Source organism: Ursus maritimus, unplaced genomic scaffold, assembly GCF_017311325.1.
Source record: "Ursus maritimus isolate PB19 unplaced genomic scaffold, ASM1731132v1 scaffold_3, whole genome shotgun sequence".
Taxonomy (NCBI): Eukaryota; Metazoa; Chordata; class Mammalia; order Carnivora; family Ursidae; genus Ursus; species Ursus maritimus.
The window spans coordinates 89,070,927-89,087,923 of record NW_024425563.1 but is presented as its reverse complement, the minus strand read 5'-3'; the positions used below and the strand labels follow the sequence as shown (position 1 = coordinate 89,087,923).

Here is a 16,997-nt window from a genome sequence, read left to right as displayed (position 1 = left end):
GTGTGTTTTGGGACACAGGACACCAGACAACAACCTCAGTGGACCAGACTAGGTACATTAATTAGCCTTGGTGGCAAAATGTCACAGAGAACAAATCTAAATGATGGATTCTCAGTGATGTGGTCATAATAAGCAGGAGAACACTTCAGTGAGCCATTACGTGATGGTGTCCTCATTAAAAGGTGTAAGTTGGTTTTTTAAAATTTTCTGAGAGATTTAAAAATTAAATTGGAAAAAAATTTTAGGATTCTGTCAGGCTGCATGCACTAGCCTATAAGGCATGTGTCTTGGGATATCTTCAGATTATTTGGTGGACACACACATTTTGTCTTAGAATTTGTAACATTTGTGGAGCAAAGAGTCTCAGAATCATTATCACACTTCAGACTATCCTTTATTGTGTGGTAATTTAGTCTCCATAAATACCAGTTCCTAATAAATCAGAAGGGGATAAGGGAAAACTTTGACCTCGTACTTGAAAATTTCAAAGCAGTTTGCAACTAGCCTAAAGTATTCATATAACATACATTCATAGTATGATCTAACCAAGCATATGAAGGCTGTGATTGACCAGAGAAAAACACATTTGAGAAAAGTTGTTCAGTTTCAGGAACAAAAACTTAGTACCATCAAAAAAATATACCATAACAACTGCCCAGCCGTAGTTACTTGGAAATTGGCCACACTCTGTAGGAGCATATAATCTTAGAAGACAAATACACACAGAAGTACCTGCATTGAAACATAGATTAAAATAAAATCATGATGGGAGCGCCTGGGTGGCTCAGTTGGCTAAGCTTCTAACTCTTGGTTTCAGCTCAGGTCATGATCTCAGAGTCGTGAGATCAAGTCCCGTGTTGGGCTGCACGCTCTGTGAGGGGTCTGCTTGTGGATTTTCTCCTTCTTCCTCTGTCCTTCTGCCTACTCGAGCTCTCTCTTCTCTCTCTAAAAATAAATAAATACATCTTTAAATAAATACATTAAATAAAATCATAATGCATGATATTGGCTAGTCTCTTCAGTTTGTTCCACATCAGAAAGATGAAGAACTCAGTTGAACTTTTGCTGAAGCAGTTCTTTTCTTGAGGTCCATGGTTGAGGTCATGCACAAAGATGATCGTCCAGTGATTGAACCATCTTTGCACTGGAGATTTGGGAATAATGTCATCTCAGCTGGGGGTCTTGAAAATAAATAAAATACATGTCATGATGTTCCTTGCATCATGGAAAAATGCTGAAATAATCTCTCTTTCTCTGAAGTCACATTTAGAATATCTTACCATACACATAGGGTTTCAACCAAAGTAGAATATTGTGAAACCGTTTCATATGACAAAGAGTCGAGGACACAGCAGTGTTGAACTAGGAAAGGAAACTGTTTGGAATTGGAGAGTAGACACAGTAGCTGTTTCTAATATTTGAAAGGCATTTTTTTCTGTGAAGATACACTTAAGTTATTCTCTGTGTCTTTGCTCACTGAATGGAAGGTAGAAGTGGATGTAGACTCTATCACTTTGTCAAGTTAGTGCTGAATGATTATGTAATGAATGCATTATTGATGGAAAGGAAGCTAATGATGAAAAATACTGCGTGGAGAATTTTCAAAGCACAGAACACAACTGACTTCCCTGACTTCCATTAAAATCAAACAGTCCGTGTAAATAGTTAACAAGTCAGGGAAATTTCCAAATATTTACTGCCGCTCACCAGCAAGGGCTATGAAGTACCATTCATGAGGGAATGATGTTTGACTTTTCCAACTGTGATTGTCAGGGCACCCGTGTTATAGTTCTTCTTATGCAGAACCGACATCTAAAATCAATGTTATAATAAGAGCCAGCTTGTCATCAACACAGGCAGGCTTACAGCTGTGAGCAGTTATTGTAAAATGTAGTTTAAATTCTAACTTGGCAGCCATGCATAAGCACCTAAACATATATTTACAGTGGTGTGCCAAAGCGAATTCCAAATTGGGGTTATTATTGAAATTAAAAAAAAATATGATAAATTAAATTTTTTACCTTATAGAAGGTCAGTGTGCAGTGGAAAATTTGAAGAAATTTCAGTTGAACCATTTCATCAAACTCTTTGCTCTTAAACTAGTAAATTTACTTAATTAAATTTACTACTGGATGGTTAAATAAGAGTTGTATCATTTTCCATATAAAAGCTAAAGTGAATTAACTCTACCCTTACTTACAAGATTTGAGTCTTTTTTCAAGTTTTCCAGGTATCAGACAGGTAAGGAAATAAGATTGATTTGTATCTCCCAACACAAAAATGTGTGAATCAAAATGAGTGATGGCCTTCCAAACAGGCCCTTCTACTGTGGTAAGCCCTGCTCTGCTCTGTAACTGACTTGTCAGTTACACAAGAAAATGAGTCACATTATTTAGTTCACTTCTTGTTTTTGAACAAAACAAGTGTACTCTTCCACCTTATTCCTAGTCTTGGAAGTCATTGAATTTTAGCTCTTTTCAAAAAAATCACATTCGTGAAAGAATCAAGATTTGCTTCTTGGAAGATACTAAAGAAGAGTTCCCCACTCCCACGCCTACCCTACAAGTCCACGAAGCAGAGCTTTATCAGGGATACACAGTTACACAAGGCCTCTGCTTCAAGGAACAGTGTTCCTTCGAAGGCAGTAGTTAGATGTTTGCTAGACATAATGAGCTTTGTCACCTCATAGACACACTCTCCCCCCCTGGAGTGCCTCAGTGCATCCTGCCTAGACTAATTCATCCCATATCTTTAAGCAAATGTGAGTCAGCCATGCTTTCCACTACTAACACCAGTTGGAAGTGGTAGGTGTAGAGGGTGAAGAGATTGGAAGCAGCTACATGAGAGTAACTGCCCCAACCCACTTCTCACCTCTCCCAAAGTGGATGTAGAAGAGTAGCATAGAGTGACAGGTGGTAATTGAATGATGGGGTAGGTCAGAGAAATATGGGAGCAGTTAGGAGGACTCACCAAGAGTCAGGAGGAGGGCTGGGACTGGGTGAGGCAGGTGAGGGCACTAGAGTTCAAGATATAAGGAGGCACCTGCTCTTGGTTGCTGATCCTCCACCTATGTGACCCTGAGAATAAGGGCCTTCTTAGATGCTGTGCCCTAGGTGTCTTATGTGCCTCATCCTACTCCTGGCACTGGTTGGCGTGGGGTGGGGGGGTTGGCTGACATCGAATTCATCTTTGCCACAGGCTTTCTGAGTGATTCTGGACAAGTTAGAAGTTAATCTCATGCAACTTGAAATTCTCTACATGTAAAATGGGAGTGATCCCTGCAACACCCATTATGTAGGTTGCTGAGGATCTGTGAGCTGTGACTGTGTTTGTATGCCATAAACATATTATTGTGGTCTCCTCCTGTAGTAGTTCTCTGATTGGACTGGCTGGGTATAACTGGACCAGTAGGGGTCTTTTCAAAGAGGCCAGATGCTTGGGTCTTGCATCAGACTAACTTAATTTGCTTATTATTTGCTTATTAGTTATACCTCTTTTTGAGGTTTATTTATTTGAGAGAGAATGCACGTGCGTGCGAGCAGAGGTGGGGAGGCAGAGGGGGAGGGAGAGAGAGAATCTCAAACAGACTCCCCACTGAGCGTGGGGCTAAACATGGGGCTAGGTTTCACCACCCTGAGATCATGACCTGAGTTAAAATCAAGAGTTGGACGTTTAACCAACTGAGCCACCCCGGTGCCCCCACATTTTTTTAGACATTTATTTATATATTTGAGAGACAGAGAGTGAGCATACCTCTTTAATGTAAGTTTTTAGTGGTTGCTCTATAATTTATAACATATATCTTTAACTTTTCCTGTCTAACTTCAAGTACTATGATAGCACTTTTTTATAAATACCTCCAGTTCCTTTCTTCTCTTCCTCTGTTATTATTGTCACAACATTTTCCTCTGCATATGTTATAAATCCCACAATACATTTTTTCTGTTTCTTTTTTTTGCTCTAGATAATCAATTACCTTTTAAAGCACTTAAAAGTAAAAAACCAAGGGGTGCCTGGATAGCGCAGTTGTTAAGCATCTGCCTTTGGCTTAGGGCGTGTTCCCGGCATTCTGGGATCGAGCCCCACATCAGGCTTCTCTGCTAGGAGCCTGCTTCTTCCTCTTCCACTCCCCCTGCTTGTGTTCCCTCTCTCGCTGGCTGTCTCTCTCTCTGTCAAATAAATAAATAAAATCTTAAAAAAAAAAAAAGTAAAAAACCAAAATCATGTATGTTGACCTTAAATTTTATAATTTCTGGTACTTACTTTTTTTTTTTTTTGGCATAGCTTTCCTTAGTATTAAAATTCCAATGATAGCAGTGAATTCTTTCAGCTTTTGTTTGTCTGAAAAAGCCTTTTTTTTTTTTTAAAGATTTGATTTATTTACTTAGAGAGCATACACACAAGCAGGGGGAGGGGCAGAAGGAGAGGAAGAGAGAATCCCAAGTAAACTCTGTGCTGAGCATGGAGTTTGATGTGGGCCTCGATCCCATGACCCCGAGATCATGACCTGAGCTGAAATCAAGAGTCGGATGCTTAACCAACTGAGCCACCCAGGCGCCCCAGTCTGAAAAAAACTTTATTTCACTTTTGCTGTTGGAAGGTTTTTTCACTGGGGATAGAATTCTGAGTTGGCAGTTTCTTTTTTTCTATGTCATTGTATTTTGGCTTTCATAGTTTCTCAAGGTTATCTTTCTGTAGTCTTTGCCTTTGTTCCTTATATTTTTCTTCTTGATGCAGTGTGACTGTGAAGTGTCTGGATGGATACTGTTCGGTGTTTGTCCTTCTTGGGGTTCTCTGAGTTTCTTGGATCTGTACTTCAATGTCTTCATTATTATATACATTTCTCGTACAATCTCTTGGAATATTTCTTCTGACTTAACCTCTCATCTCTTTTGGAAACTCCAATTAGACCGTGTTGGACCATTTAATATTGTATTACAGATCTTGTATGCTTGATTCTGTTATTTTTCAACCCTATTTCTCTTTGTGTTTTAATGGGAATGGATTCTCTAGATGCATTTTCAAGTGCACTGTTCTTTCTCAGCTGTGTTAAGTGTAGCAATTGGCCTATCAAATTTTTCCTCTCTGATGTAATTTTTTTTTAAATTTTTACCGTTTCCACTTGATCTTTATTTGACCATTAAAGTTTCCATATTTCTGCAGAAATTACCCATCAGTTTATGTCTGTTATCCTATTTTTCCAACTGGATACTTTAACATATTAGTCATAGTCATTTTAAAATTCGTTTGATATTTCCAGCATCTGGATCATGTCTGAGTCTGGTTCTGTTGATTGCTTTATCTTTTCTCATGGCTTTTTTTGTGTGTGTGTTTCATAATTTTAGATTGAATCCCAGACATCATGTATAGTGAAGACTGAAGATATTAATGCCTTGAAATGGGCATGGCTTTTTGTCAGGCCAGTAGTGTGGTGGTGCGTATCAGTCTGATCGTGAACTGAGCTAGATTTAGGATTGTTGGTTATTATGATTATTACTATTATTACTTTCAGTGCACTGTGGCTTTCAAATTCCTTTAGAATTGGGCTGCTAGTGCCTTGTGCGTCTCTATTATCATCTATGATGCTTTCAGACTAGGGTTGAAGTCTGGTTTTTGCTTCTCCTTTGGTCCACATATGGTAGGTCCTTGGATGCCAGAGATTTTTTTCTCCGTGTCCTTGTTCCCCATCAGATTTTAGTTACTTGTATGCCTGTACTGCAGAATGGGCCTCTCTCTATACACTTGCCCTCCCTCCGGTGGTAGGCAGCTATCACTTATTGTTGAGTGTTAGACTTGTAATGGGGACATGGCTGTTTTTTTATTATTGGCCTTTTTTTTTTTTTTTTTTTTTGTAGAGAGGGAGAGAGACAAGACAGAGTTCTTGGCCTGTCTTAAGCAAAATCAGCCACATATCTGTGGTTGGCCTTGGGTAGGAGTTTCCTGCTCCTGCCTGAGTGGGAACAGACCTCTGCTTGTTAAAGGAGCCAGACCATGGGCCCAGGAAGGTTTTATGCCCAATCAGTAGAGATTTTTGTCTTCTATCCTTCCTTGTGTTACAATGATCGTAGGGCGAGAAGAGTTTCCTAATTCTTCCTCAGGGCCGGATTGGTTTTTCTTCTATTTCTCTCCATTAAGCAGTGTACCTTGGCCTAGTCTCTGTGGGCTCCCATGTTAAGCAACTTAAAGCTTTTGCCTTGTAAGAGAAAAAGGTGCATGAAATGGGCAGGGCTCAGTGCCCATCCGGTAGCAGCCATAGCTCACCTCATTCTCACATGCACTGCAGAGGAGTGTCTTATTCCCAGACTTTCTTAATAGCATCCAGTGGAGGCTGAAGGGAGGAGCTTACCTGTAAGTGCAATTTGCCCTTGTGTCTTGGACACCCAGCTTTTCAAAGTGATATAGTAGCCCACACTAGGCCTCTAACAGTTTGTTAAAATTTTGGCCGACCTGTTCATGTCCACAACTTCTACCTGTACCCTGGTTTGTAGGCACAAATGATTTGTCATCTTATCTCTCCTTGGAGGACTTTTCCCCCTTCCCAGATGAAAGAATTCAGATTACTTTGCTGCCTTGTGACCCTGAGGTCTCTGATAGAATCAAGAAGAGTTATCCTTTTATAAATTATCCAGATTTTTTCTTGTCAGTGTGAGAGTGACATTCATTGCAGCCATCTGTATCCTAAATGGAAGTGGAGTCTCTAAGAATTCATATATTTTTAAGGCTCCTCAGGCAATTCTAATGAACAAAAGGATTGAGGAACACTTATAAGAAAAAGGATTTTTTAGGAAGTAAGTCTGCTTTATAGAACTTCTGTTCTATAAAGTGTGAGTGTTATTAGAATTCTAAAACCAAATCCTAAAAGAGTCTTCTATGACCTTCAAAATGGAACATTGAAAGATTTAGAATAGAGGCTAAAAGATAGTATAGGTTTATTGCTCCTCTTAACCAGTTTTGTAATTTTTCTGATCTTGACTGCAAATTCTACCTTCCACTACTCATGATCGGCCGAATTATTATCAGAAGGAAAGATATTAACCTGATGGTTTTTACATAAAGAATTGGAGGTGGTAGTGTGATTTCCAGGTATCATTTGTTGACTGAAATTCTGGTTCACTTCAGTCTCCAATCAAGATCCTCAGTTACTCTGGACAATGGAAGCATTTTAGCAATCAAAAAGAGAATCTATAACCATGCATGCATTTCCTTGTTGGCAGAATCGCATCGCAAAACGCAGCAGGAAGCTGGTGGATTATGACAGTGCTCGCCACCATCTGGAAGCTTTGCAGAGCTCCAAGAGGAAGGATGAAAGTCGAATCTCTAAGGTAAGGATTGATCCCACTATTGACACCACTCTCCGTATTCTAAGAACTATAATAATTTTGCTTTTTAAAATTAAGCATCCCTCAGAGATATTGTGGGCTCAGTTCCCAACCATGGCAATAAAACAAATATTGTAATAAAGCCATCAAATGAATTTTTTAGTTTCCCAGTGCATACGAAAGTTACGTTTATACTATACCATAGTCTTTAAAGTATGCAGTAGTATTATGTTTAAAAACACAATGTGCATACCTTCATTAAAAACACTTTATTGCTAAAAATGCTATTATCTGAGCTTTCAGCAAGTCATAATCACTGATCACAGATTATAACAAATATGATGATAACGAAAATGCTTAAATATTGCATGAATTATGTTAATGTGAGACAGAGACATGAAGTGAGCAAACGCTGCCGGAAAAATGTTACCTATAGACTTGCCTGATGCAGGGTTGCCACAAACCCTCATTTTATATAAAAAAAGTTCAGTTTCTGTAAAGCACAGTGAAGTAAAGCACAGCCAAACAACGTGTACCTGTTATTTCCTTTTTAAGGAGATTGGAATTAGGACAGAATTTAAACTGAAACATGATACTTGTGGGCTGCTTTCCATAATTTTTAATTAAGGTTTTTCATGTGATTGTAGAATTCACATGGCTGACACTGACTCACACATTTTGGTCAGAGTAAACCTTGGCCCCCAACAACACTGCAGCGTCAGTGAAAGTAATGTGTTCCTCTACTTCGTTCTGGGTTTGGGATCCATATTTGAAGTGAAAAGGCAGATTCAGATAGAAAACCAAATTTGAAATTCTAAGACTAACCTGTGGTTGCCAGAGAGTGCAGACGTGTGCTGGATTTGTAGAACATTCGTCTTCTTTTAGAAAACTTGTTTCAGGGATGCCTGGATGGCTCAGTTGGTTGAGCATCTGCCTTCAGCTCAGGTCGTGATCCTCGGGGTCCTGGGATCGAGTCCCATGTCGGGCTCCTTGCTCAGTATGGAGACTACTTTTCCCCTGCCTGCTGTTCCCTTGCTTGTGCTTGCTTTTTCCCTCTCTCTCTGTGTGTGAAATAAAAAAACAAAATCTTAAAAAAAAAAGAAAAAAGAAAACCCATTTCAGTAGCTTTTACTATGTATGCCAGTCACTTACAGATGCCAACTGACACCTGCTAACTATTCCCTTTCCTTCCAGTCTTGCCTTCTCCTGTCTGCCTACACACAGCTGTCTGAACAGTCTTTCTACATCACATATCTAGATATGCTTCTCCACTGCTTGTCTTTTAATGGCTCGCATCACCTGTAGAAAACAGATCTAAATTTCTTAGCGTGCATATGAGACCCGCACAACTTGGTTATGACTCACCTATTTAACCTAATCAGCTTTTGAATCTTCTTGCTCCTCTGTTCCTTCTTTGATATACACATCCTAAACTAGAGCTCCCATGGCTCACACATCAGTTTCCGAGCAGCCACAATAAGAGCTGCCCATCGTGTAAGGCGCCATAGGTGCTGGGCACCATGCTCATATACGCCATCATTTCATAATACTCACAATACCTGTGGAAGTAGGCGTGAGTGTCTCTTTTTTTATCAGTGAGGTATTGGAGATGAAGAAAGTTAAGATCAGCTCACAAGTTGACACAATTAGTAAGCTAGAATTTTTTTTTTTTTAAAGATTTATTTATTTATTTATTTATTCGACAGAGAGAGACAGTCAGTGAGAGAGGGAACACAAGCAGGGGGAGTGGGAGAGGAAGAAGCAGTCTCATAGCAGAGGAGCCTGATGTGGGGCTCGATCCCATAACACCGGGATCACGTCCTGAGCCGAAGGCAGATGCTTAACCGCTGTGCCACCCAGGCGCCCCTAGAATTTTAACCCAGGGAATGCCATCTTTATGTATTGCAGTACCTCTCCATCCACTTCTTCAGCGAATATTTGCTGATTCTTCAAGATTCCTTTAGAATGTCACTTGCCCTGTGGAACCTTCTCTGTTTCTCTTCCGTCTTCCCCAAAAACATGCCCAGCAACAGTTTGTAAGCCCTAGTTTGTCATGTAATTATTTAGACTTCTCACTAGATGGAAAATTTCTTTGGGAAGCATCCATGTCCAGTATCCAGAGCAGAGCAGTGTATGGGAGAGGCAGTTAACACGCTTTTGTGGCCAGAGTCTGCCAGACTACAAAAGCAACCATTATAATCAAGTCAATTTTCGTGTCTTAATAAGACTTAATATTTCACTGTTAATTGAAAAAAATTATGTGGATCTTGTTTTTTGGTTTGTGAGAGACATTGTGTGTGTGTGCGCGTGTGTGCACGCATGTGGACATGTGACTGGGGAGAGGGGCAGAGGGAGAGGGTGAGAGACAATCTTAAGTAGGCTCCGTGCTCAGCCCAGAGCCTGAGGTGGGGCTAGATCTCACAACCCTGAGATCATGACCTAAGCTGAAATCAAGAGTCGACACTTGACCAACTGAGCCACCCAGGCGCCCCCCAAGAATTATGTGGATTTTAACCAGACAAATTTCTGTCCTTCTCAAAATGTTTCTTGGATGCCATAAAGCTATTCCCATTTTATGTTAAATGCTTTTGTTGTATATAGAAATGGCTTGTCTTTCAATGATATTTTTTAGCGTAAACACTTGTTATGTGTCATTTCTAGGCAGAAGAGGAATTTCAGAAAGCACAGAAAGTGTTTGAAGAGTTCAATGTTGACTTACAAGAAGAGTTACCATCGTTATGGTCAAGGTAACGTTGTTTCTGTACAGGTGTGTCCACGTCTCTTTTAGAAGATCAAGAACAGGGATATCCCTTCTCTTGTCTTTATTGCCCCTGATGCTAGAGTGCCGTCCAAGAGAAGTGTTCTGTTTCTGTGCTTTTGCGAGGTAGCAACTTGCCACATGTGGTGGGCTGTTGAACACTTGGACTATGGCTAGGATGGGGGAGAAACTGAATTTTAGATTTAATTTCTTTTGTTTCGATTCATTTAAATTTAAATAACAACACAGGAGTAGCAGCTATTATATTGACAGCAGAGTTTTAGACCGTGATCTATTTCTCAAGTGGAGCCCCAGATCTCAACTAGAGGCATGGGGAGAACTGCCTTTAACTTTGAAGTTTACAAGGATACCTTTTATCTCTTGGCAGGACTTATTCTGAGAGGTCATCTAGTCTTCCAGCTTTGATGCCAAACTTCTGCTTTCAGCTCTGACCTTTTAACCTGAGCTTCATTCCCATTTGAAGTGCTAAATATTCTTCTTATTACGGGTACTCTGCGTTTCTTGTGGCATTAAGTGCATTGTCCGTCCTTTGTCTTATTTTTCCCACTCAACGGTAAAGTGAAGAAGTTGTCGGATGAAGTGAGGCCTTATGTCTCTCAATTTCCATCAGCGGCTCATGCTTCCATGCCAAATAAACAGAATTGTGCTCTCCGTGCAACCCTGCTTTAAGGCAAACCCTGCAGCCCAGCTTCCAACCAGATTGGCACCCCTTAAAACGTTTCTCCATAGATATTCTGGAGTTCCTACTTATCCTCTAAATTGTTAGCAGTTTGAGGGTCTGGAGTGGAGTTTGTCCAAAAAATTGACTCCATGTTTATTTTTGAACTACTGAAATATCTAGAGGAAATTTTGGCTAGTTCACGATAAAATCAGCCTGTGAGGCATGTCCACTTCAATGTCCAGCCATAACCCAAAGTTCAATAGGTGTGAAAGTAACTCATTGCTCCTCTGAACTGACTCATTCTTTCAACATCTGCATTTCTCTTTGTGGTACTATCCTTCTTGGGCTCCCAGGCTGCAGACTGTGGAGTCAGTAACTATAGCAAACCAGAGGACCATCAGAGGAATCCAGCCATCCTTTTTCTCTCTGGTCTTCCGGATTGGTCTCTCTCTCCCTATTCTCACTGGCCCTGCCTTTACCCTCACCATCTGCCTGTGGGTTATGATGGTGGTCTTGCCCTCACATTTGTGCCTTTGACCTCATCCTGTATAGCTTGTCATTTAGAAGCTCTCCCTTGACAGATCTCTGTGGTCTGCTGAGGAGCCTGCTGTGTCACCCCAAAGGAGAGGATTTTGAGCAGCCTGAATATATAAAACTTCTAGGGATACAGATGAGACAAATATCTATTCATAATTTTAATTGAGTTATTCATGCCTATTTAAAATCACAAATTATATGGAATTATGTTTTTTTTAAGAAATATATTTTACACTCCTATTTCAAGAAATACTTGTCCCCAAAATCTTTATATCCATCTTTGGCATCCTTGTCTTCGTCCGTATTAAGGACACTCATCATCAAGTCGGCTGGTAGTTCTCCAGAGCTTATCATCTTCCTCAACAGATAAACCACCCAAGCTCAAGTAGTCATTTGCATACAGTTTAGACAGTTAGCCTGTGCATTTCCCCTCTAAAGGAATTTTTTGTGGTCTCCAATGTAATTACTTACTCAGTTGCTTTTTAAACTGATCTTTGCAAGAGCTAAGGTACCACAGTGCTCAGCACTTCCAGTTATGAGATAATACTCCCGGGAGAATCGCCAAAATTGCCAAAAGACAGTTATTATTTGCCTTAATATGTATTGGGTATGTAACCAAATTTCTTTTTCCTAATGTTCTCTGTAAGCATTCAAAACCAGCATTGACTGATGTCGTTCGGGCTTATGTGTCTTCCCCAAATAATATTTGGTCATTCAGTATAAGTAACTGTCAGAATATCTTATAATATGAAAGACTTTATAGAATCTTAAACACAATGGGAATATTTGAAAGACAAAGTTGGGAGGGAAACCTTTCCCCTTGTCTGGCCAAACGCAATCTCAATGCTTCAGTGCTTTTTAATCCACCGTGACTTATGCCCACACTCAAGGCTCGCTCCTTTGTATGTCAATCAGGTCCTGCCTTTTGATGAAAACCTAGTTTAGGCCTTTTTAAAAAAATTCTTTATTTTTATTTAAATTCAGTTAATTAACACATAGTATATTATTAGTTTTAGAAGTAGAATTCAGTGATTCATCAGTTGCCTATAACACCCAGTGCTCATTACATCTCATGTCCTCCTTATTCTAAGGAAAGGGTAGAGCCATGCACCAAGTATTAATTCATAGAAGTTCAACTATACCCTGCAAACCCCCTCCATCTACACCCCCCAGTCCATCTACACCCCCATCCATCTACACCTCCCCCCACCTATCTGCACTTGCCTTCTATTTAAATCTGACCCTTCTTCAGGGCAGGATAAGTTTATCCTCTCAAGCAGATGTTCACAGCTGGCACAGGGCCTGTTCATTCCCCTGTCTTCTCAGTGCCCTTAGCTGTTTCTGTCTGAATCTACTCATTGTTGATATTTCACTGTGTGTGGCCTTTTGTGGTAACTGTAACAGTCACACACTGTCTGGAAATCTGCTTCTTTGGCTCATCAGTATGATAGAGCATGTGTTCACGAATCTGTGCTCAGGTGCTCCTCTACTTGAGCTGTCATTCCTGGAGCCTCCGGAGCCCACCACTAGGCATGAACACGGAGTGGACAGGCCCTTTGTTGAGTAATTGAACGAGGGGGAAGGTATGAGGAGTGACTGGTTGATGGGAGTCCCAGAGAAGGGGTCCTGGGTTGGCACTTGAAGTGCCCCAGAAAGACTTGCCTGCAAACAGGACAGCGAGCCGGTCCCTCTGCAGTGCTGTTGGAGCACCTGTTGTAGTCTCTCCTCCCATCCTGTTGCTGCTTTAGCCAGCTTCCTCTGGTGCAGGTCCTCTCCGTCCCCCTGTCTCAGACAGGGCTAGGGGCTGCAGGCAACCATGGCCTGCAAATGGGTCTGGAAGATCCTCAGCCCCAGAGCACAGGTCTGCCTGCCTCACTAGGCTCTCATCTCCCAGGCTGCTGGTCTGACCCTCCCAAGTAGTTACTATTTCCCTGAACACCCTGTGCCAGGATTTTCTTTATTAATATATGTATGTGCATCTATCTATCTATAGATACATACGCATAGACACACACATACACACAATGGGGTATTATTCAGTCATAAGAAAGAAGGAGGTTCTGCCATTTGGGATAACGTGCATGGACCTTTAGGGTGTCATGCTGAGTGAAATAAACTAGGCAGAGAAAGACATACATTCTGCTTAATTGTAATGTTCAATACCAGTAGTGACCACGTGTCCCTGAATTCACCTCTTTTTCATTTTGGTGTGAGATTACATACATAACGACCTGCATGTTTGCGTGTACAGATATGTCTCACATCTTCAAGCATTCGCCAGTTGATGGACACTTCGATTGCTTTCGTACCCTGGCTACTGTGAAGAATGCTGCCGTGAGCCAGGCAGGGCCTGTACCTCTTCGAGACCCTGTTTTCAGTCCCTTCAGAAATCCATCCAGCAGCGGGCTTGTTGGATCCAGTGGTAGTTCTATTTTTAACCCTTCGAGGCATTTTCCATAGTGGCTGTACCAACTTACACTCCCACCAACAGGGCTCGAGGGGTCCCTTTTCTCCACATACTCACCAATCCTTGTTATCTCTTGTCTTTTTGATAATAGCCATTCTAACAGGTGTGCGGTGATATTGCATCATATCACTTATATGTGTGATCTGAAGGAAAATTGGCAAACTCATAGAAATGGAAAGTCGAAAAGTGGATGCCCAGGGCTAGGACGTGGGGGACATAGGGAGAGGTTGGTAGAAGGGCACTCACAGCTGTAAGATGAATAAGGTCTGAGCATGTAATGCAAAACATGGTGACTATAGTCAGTAACACTATATTATATAATTGAAATTTGCTAAGAGAGTAGAAATGTTCACACACAAGATAAATGTATGGGGTGATAGCTGTGTTCATTAACTAGATGGGGGGAACCCCTCACAATTGTATATCAGGTCACCACAATGCACACTTTAAATATCTTACCATTTTATTGGTCAGTTAAACCTCAATAAAGCCGAAAAGAATGCAGGAAACTCAAATAAACTTGTCTTATTAAGTAAAAAATATTAAGTGGAGTGTGGTAGGAATTTAAGGTACAGGTTAAGCCATAGAAAAAGTAAGTCTTGGGGCGCCTGGGTGGCACAGCGGTTAAGCGTCTGCCTTCGGCTCAGGGCGTGATCCCGGCGTTATGGGATCGAGCCCCACATCAGGCTCCTCTGCTATGAGCCTGCTTCTTCCTCTCCCACTCCCCCTGCTTGTGTTCCCTCTCTCGCTGGCTGTCTCTATCCTGTCGAATAAATAAATAAAATCTTAAAAAAAAAAAAAAAGAAAAAGTCTTACTGGTAGGATGCACATAGTACTTACCTATTATTTCATCTCTGAATCTCAATTTTTATCTTTTATTTTGCTAAAATTAGAAACCACCTAATTTCATCAGAAACCACAGAAATAATGATATTCATGCTGAAGAGAAATTTCTTGCTTCACAGTGCATGCTTTTCTATTGGTTTTCCTCCTTTTGGGTCCAAATATAGGTTCTCTACTTAATAATTACAAGACCTTGGACAGTTTATCTCTCTGTGCCTCAGTTAACCAGTGTGCCTCAGTTAACCAGAATGTAAACTGAGGCTCACTACCCTGGGGGTAGTTACGAGAATTAAGTGAGGGAATATGTGAAGTGTTTAGATGGCTGCTCTTTCTATCTGCTTTAATGATGATGGAACATTCATCCACCTCTGCATATTGGAATCCTGCTCACCACAAGGCACAGGGAGACGGGAAGCCCCCTTTTCTCTATCCTTTCTTTTGTTTTTTTTTTTTTTTTAAGATTTTTTTTATTTATTTGACAGAGAGAGAGACAGCCAGTGAGAGCGGGAACACAAGCAGGGGGAGTGGGAGAGGAAGAAGCAGGCTCTCAGTGGAGAGCCCGATGTGGGGCTCGATCCCAGAACGCCAGGATCACACCCTGAGCCGAAGGCAGACGCTCAATGACTGAGCCACCCAGGCTTCCCATTCTCTATCCTTTCATGTCATTGTTTAAATATTTTATTCATTTATTTGAGAAAGAGGGGGAAAGAGAGAGAAAGAGAACACGAACCTGGGGAGGGACAGAAGGAGAGGGATAGGGAGAGAGTCTCAAGCTGACTCCATACTGAGCACGGAGCCCCATGAGGGGTTTGATCCCACGACCCTGAGATTATAACCTGAGCCAGTATCAAGGATCAGACGCTTAACTGTCATTATCGTTGTCATCCAGGCACCCCTCATGTTACTGTTTAAATAAGAGGGGTCCTACTGTGTATAGGCACATTCTTACTCCCCCTAAATAAGTATTCTTACTACAACCCCCTCGCCCCCCAAGTGTATGTTTATTCCATATCTCCGGCCTATCTAAGGTTTCTGGCATCTAAGTCCTTACTTGGGATTTGGAATCTAATGAACCAATCAGAATTCTGGAGTTATTTTTGAGAATGCCACTGAAACAAGAACACGAATTAAAGGAGTAATTTGCTAGCTGAATTCAGGCTTAAATTAATAGAATCCAAAGAGCCCTCATTTAGAGCAAAGGGAGCCCGTACAGGAGGTACCAGGCTGAATCCACAGTGCTGCTGGGGGTGCGTACTATGACGGACATAAGCCTCCCCCATCCCAGGAACCACCCCCACCCCATGGTTTTGCTTCACAGACACGTTCACGATATTGTGAATGGACAGCTTGTGTTTCTATTTGCTCAGTGAAAGCGCCCTCTTACCTTAGTTGAGGAATTGTAGTGAATTGGGTAGTTTTCTATATCCCCCCGTCAAACACCTTTCAGAATCCAAATCTATGGTACCAAAACGAGACCCTGCGTAGGGTATAAAAATTACTGGGGAACTTCTGTATCTCCAGCCCTTTATAAGACACGCATCTAAAATACAAACTCTTGGGGCACCTGGGTGGCACAGCGGTTAAGCGTCTGCCTTCGGCTCAGGGTGTGATCCCGGCGTTATGGGATCGAGCCCCACGTCAGGCTCTTCCGCTGTGAGCCTGCTTCTTCCTCTCCCACTCCCCCTGCTTGTGTTCCCTCTCTCGCTGGCTGTCTCTATCTCTGTCGAATAAATAAGTAAAATCTTTAAAAAAATAAAAAAAAAATAAAAAATAAAATATAAACTCTTCGGGCCACACTGCCGAAAGCCTTCTCTCTGCACCAGCAGCCTCTGTCACCTAGAGCTTGTTAGGAATACAAATCCCCCGTGCCCACCTGAGACCTGCTGAATCAGAAGCGGGCCTCCAGCTGCACACCACAGCCTGAGAGCCACTGTCTCCGGGCATCAGCCGCGACAGGAGAGGTTCTACTCCGAGTCAACAAATTCCGTCCAGTGATACTCAACGTTGGAGAAAGAAAACCTGTTCGTAATGCATTGTATCGCTATTAAAAATTACAATTTTGCTGACTCTTCTTTCCCCTCTGTGGCTCCACATGGCAGACGAGTCGGGTTTTACGTCAACACTTTCAAAAACGTTTCCAGCCTCGAGGCCAAGTTTCATAAGGAAATCGCGGTGGTGAGTAACGATGATTATTTTTATTTGAGGAATATAACATAAATGAACATTTTTTTTTTTTCTGAAAGCGAATGAAATGGCGTAGCATTGTCACCTGTGTGTTGGTTTTCATAGTGCGTTATTACGCTCAGTGGTGTTTCTCCAGTGTTGGGTAGCGACCACATAGTTCTCTCTGTTTTGTGCGGATTTTATCTCTGGGTGTACAAATGGCTCTCA

General features: G+C 41.4%; 1 protein-coding gene across 2 annotated transcripts in view; it reads left to right on the top strand.

The window, feature by feature from the left end:
- AMPH (amphiphysin) overlaps nucleotides 1-16,997 on the top strand; it is a 215,300-nt gene that overhangs the window by 131,084 nt on the left and 67,219 nt on the right. For both annotated transcript variants that reach the window (XM_040644417.1, XM_040644416.1), the window contains exons 6-8: nucleotides 7,215-7,322; nucleotides 9,981-10,066; nucleotides 16,706-16,781. In XM_040644417.1, coding sequence (XP_040500351.1) covers nucleotides 7,215-7,322; nucleotides 9,981-10,066; nucleotides 16,706-16,781 — 270 coding nt within the window. The remainder of the gene's footprint in view (nucleotides 1-7,214; nucleotides 7,323-9,980; nucleotides 10,067-16,705; nucleotides 16,782-16,997) is intronic.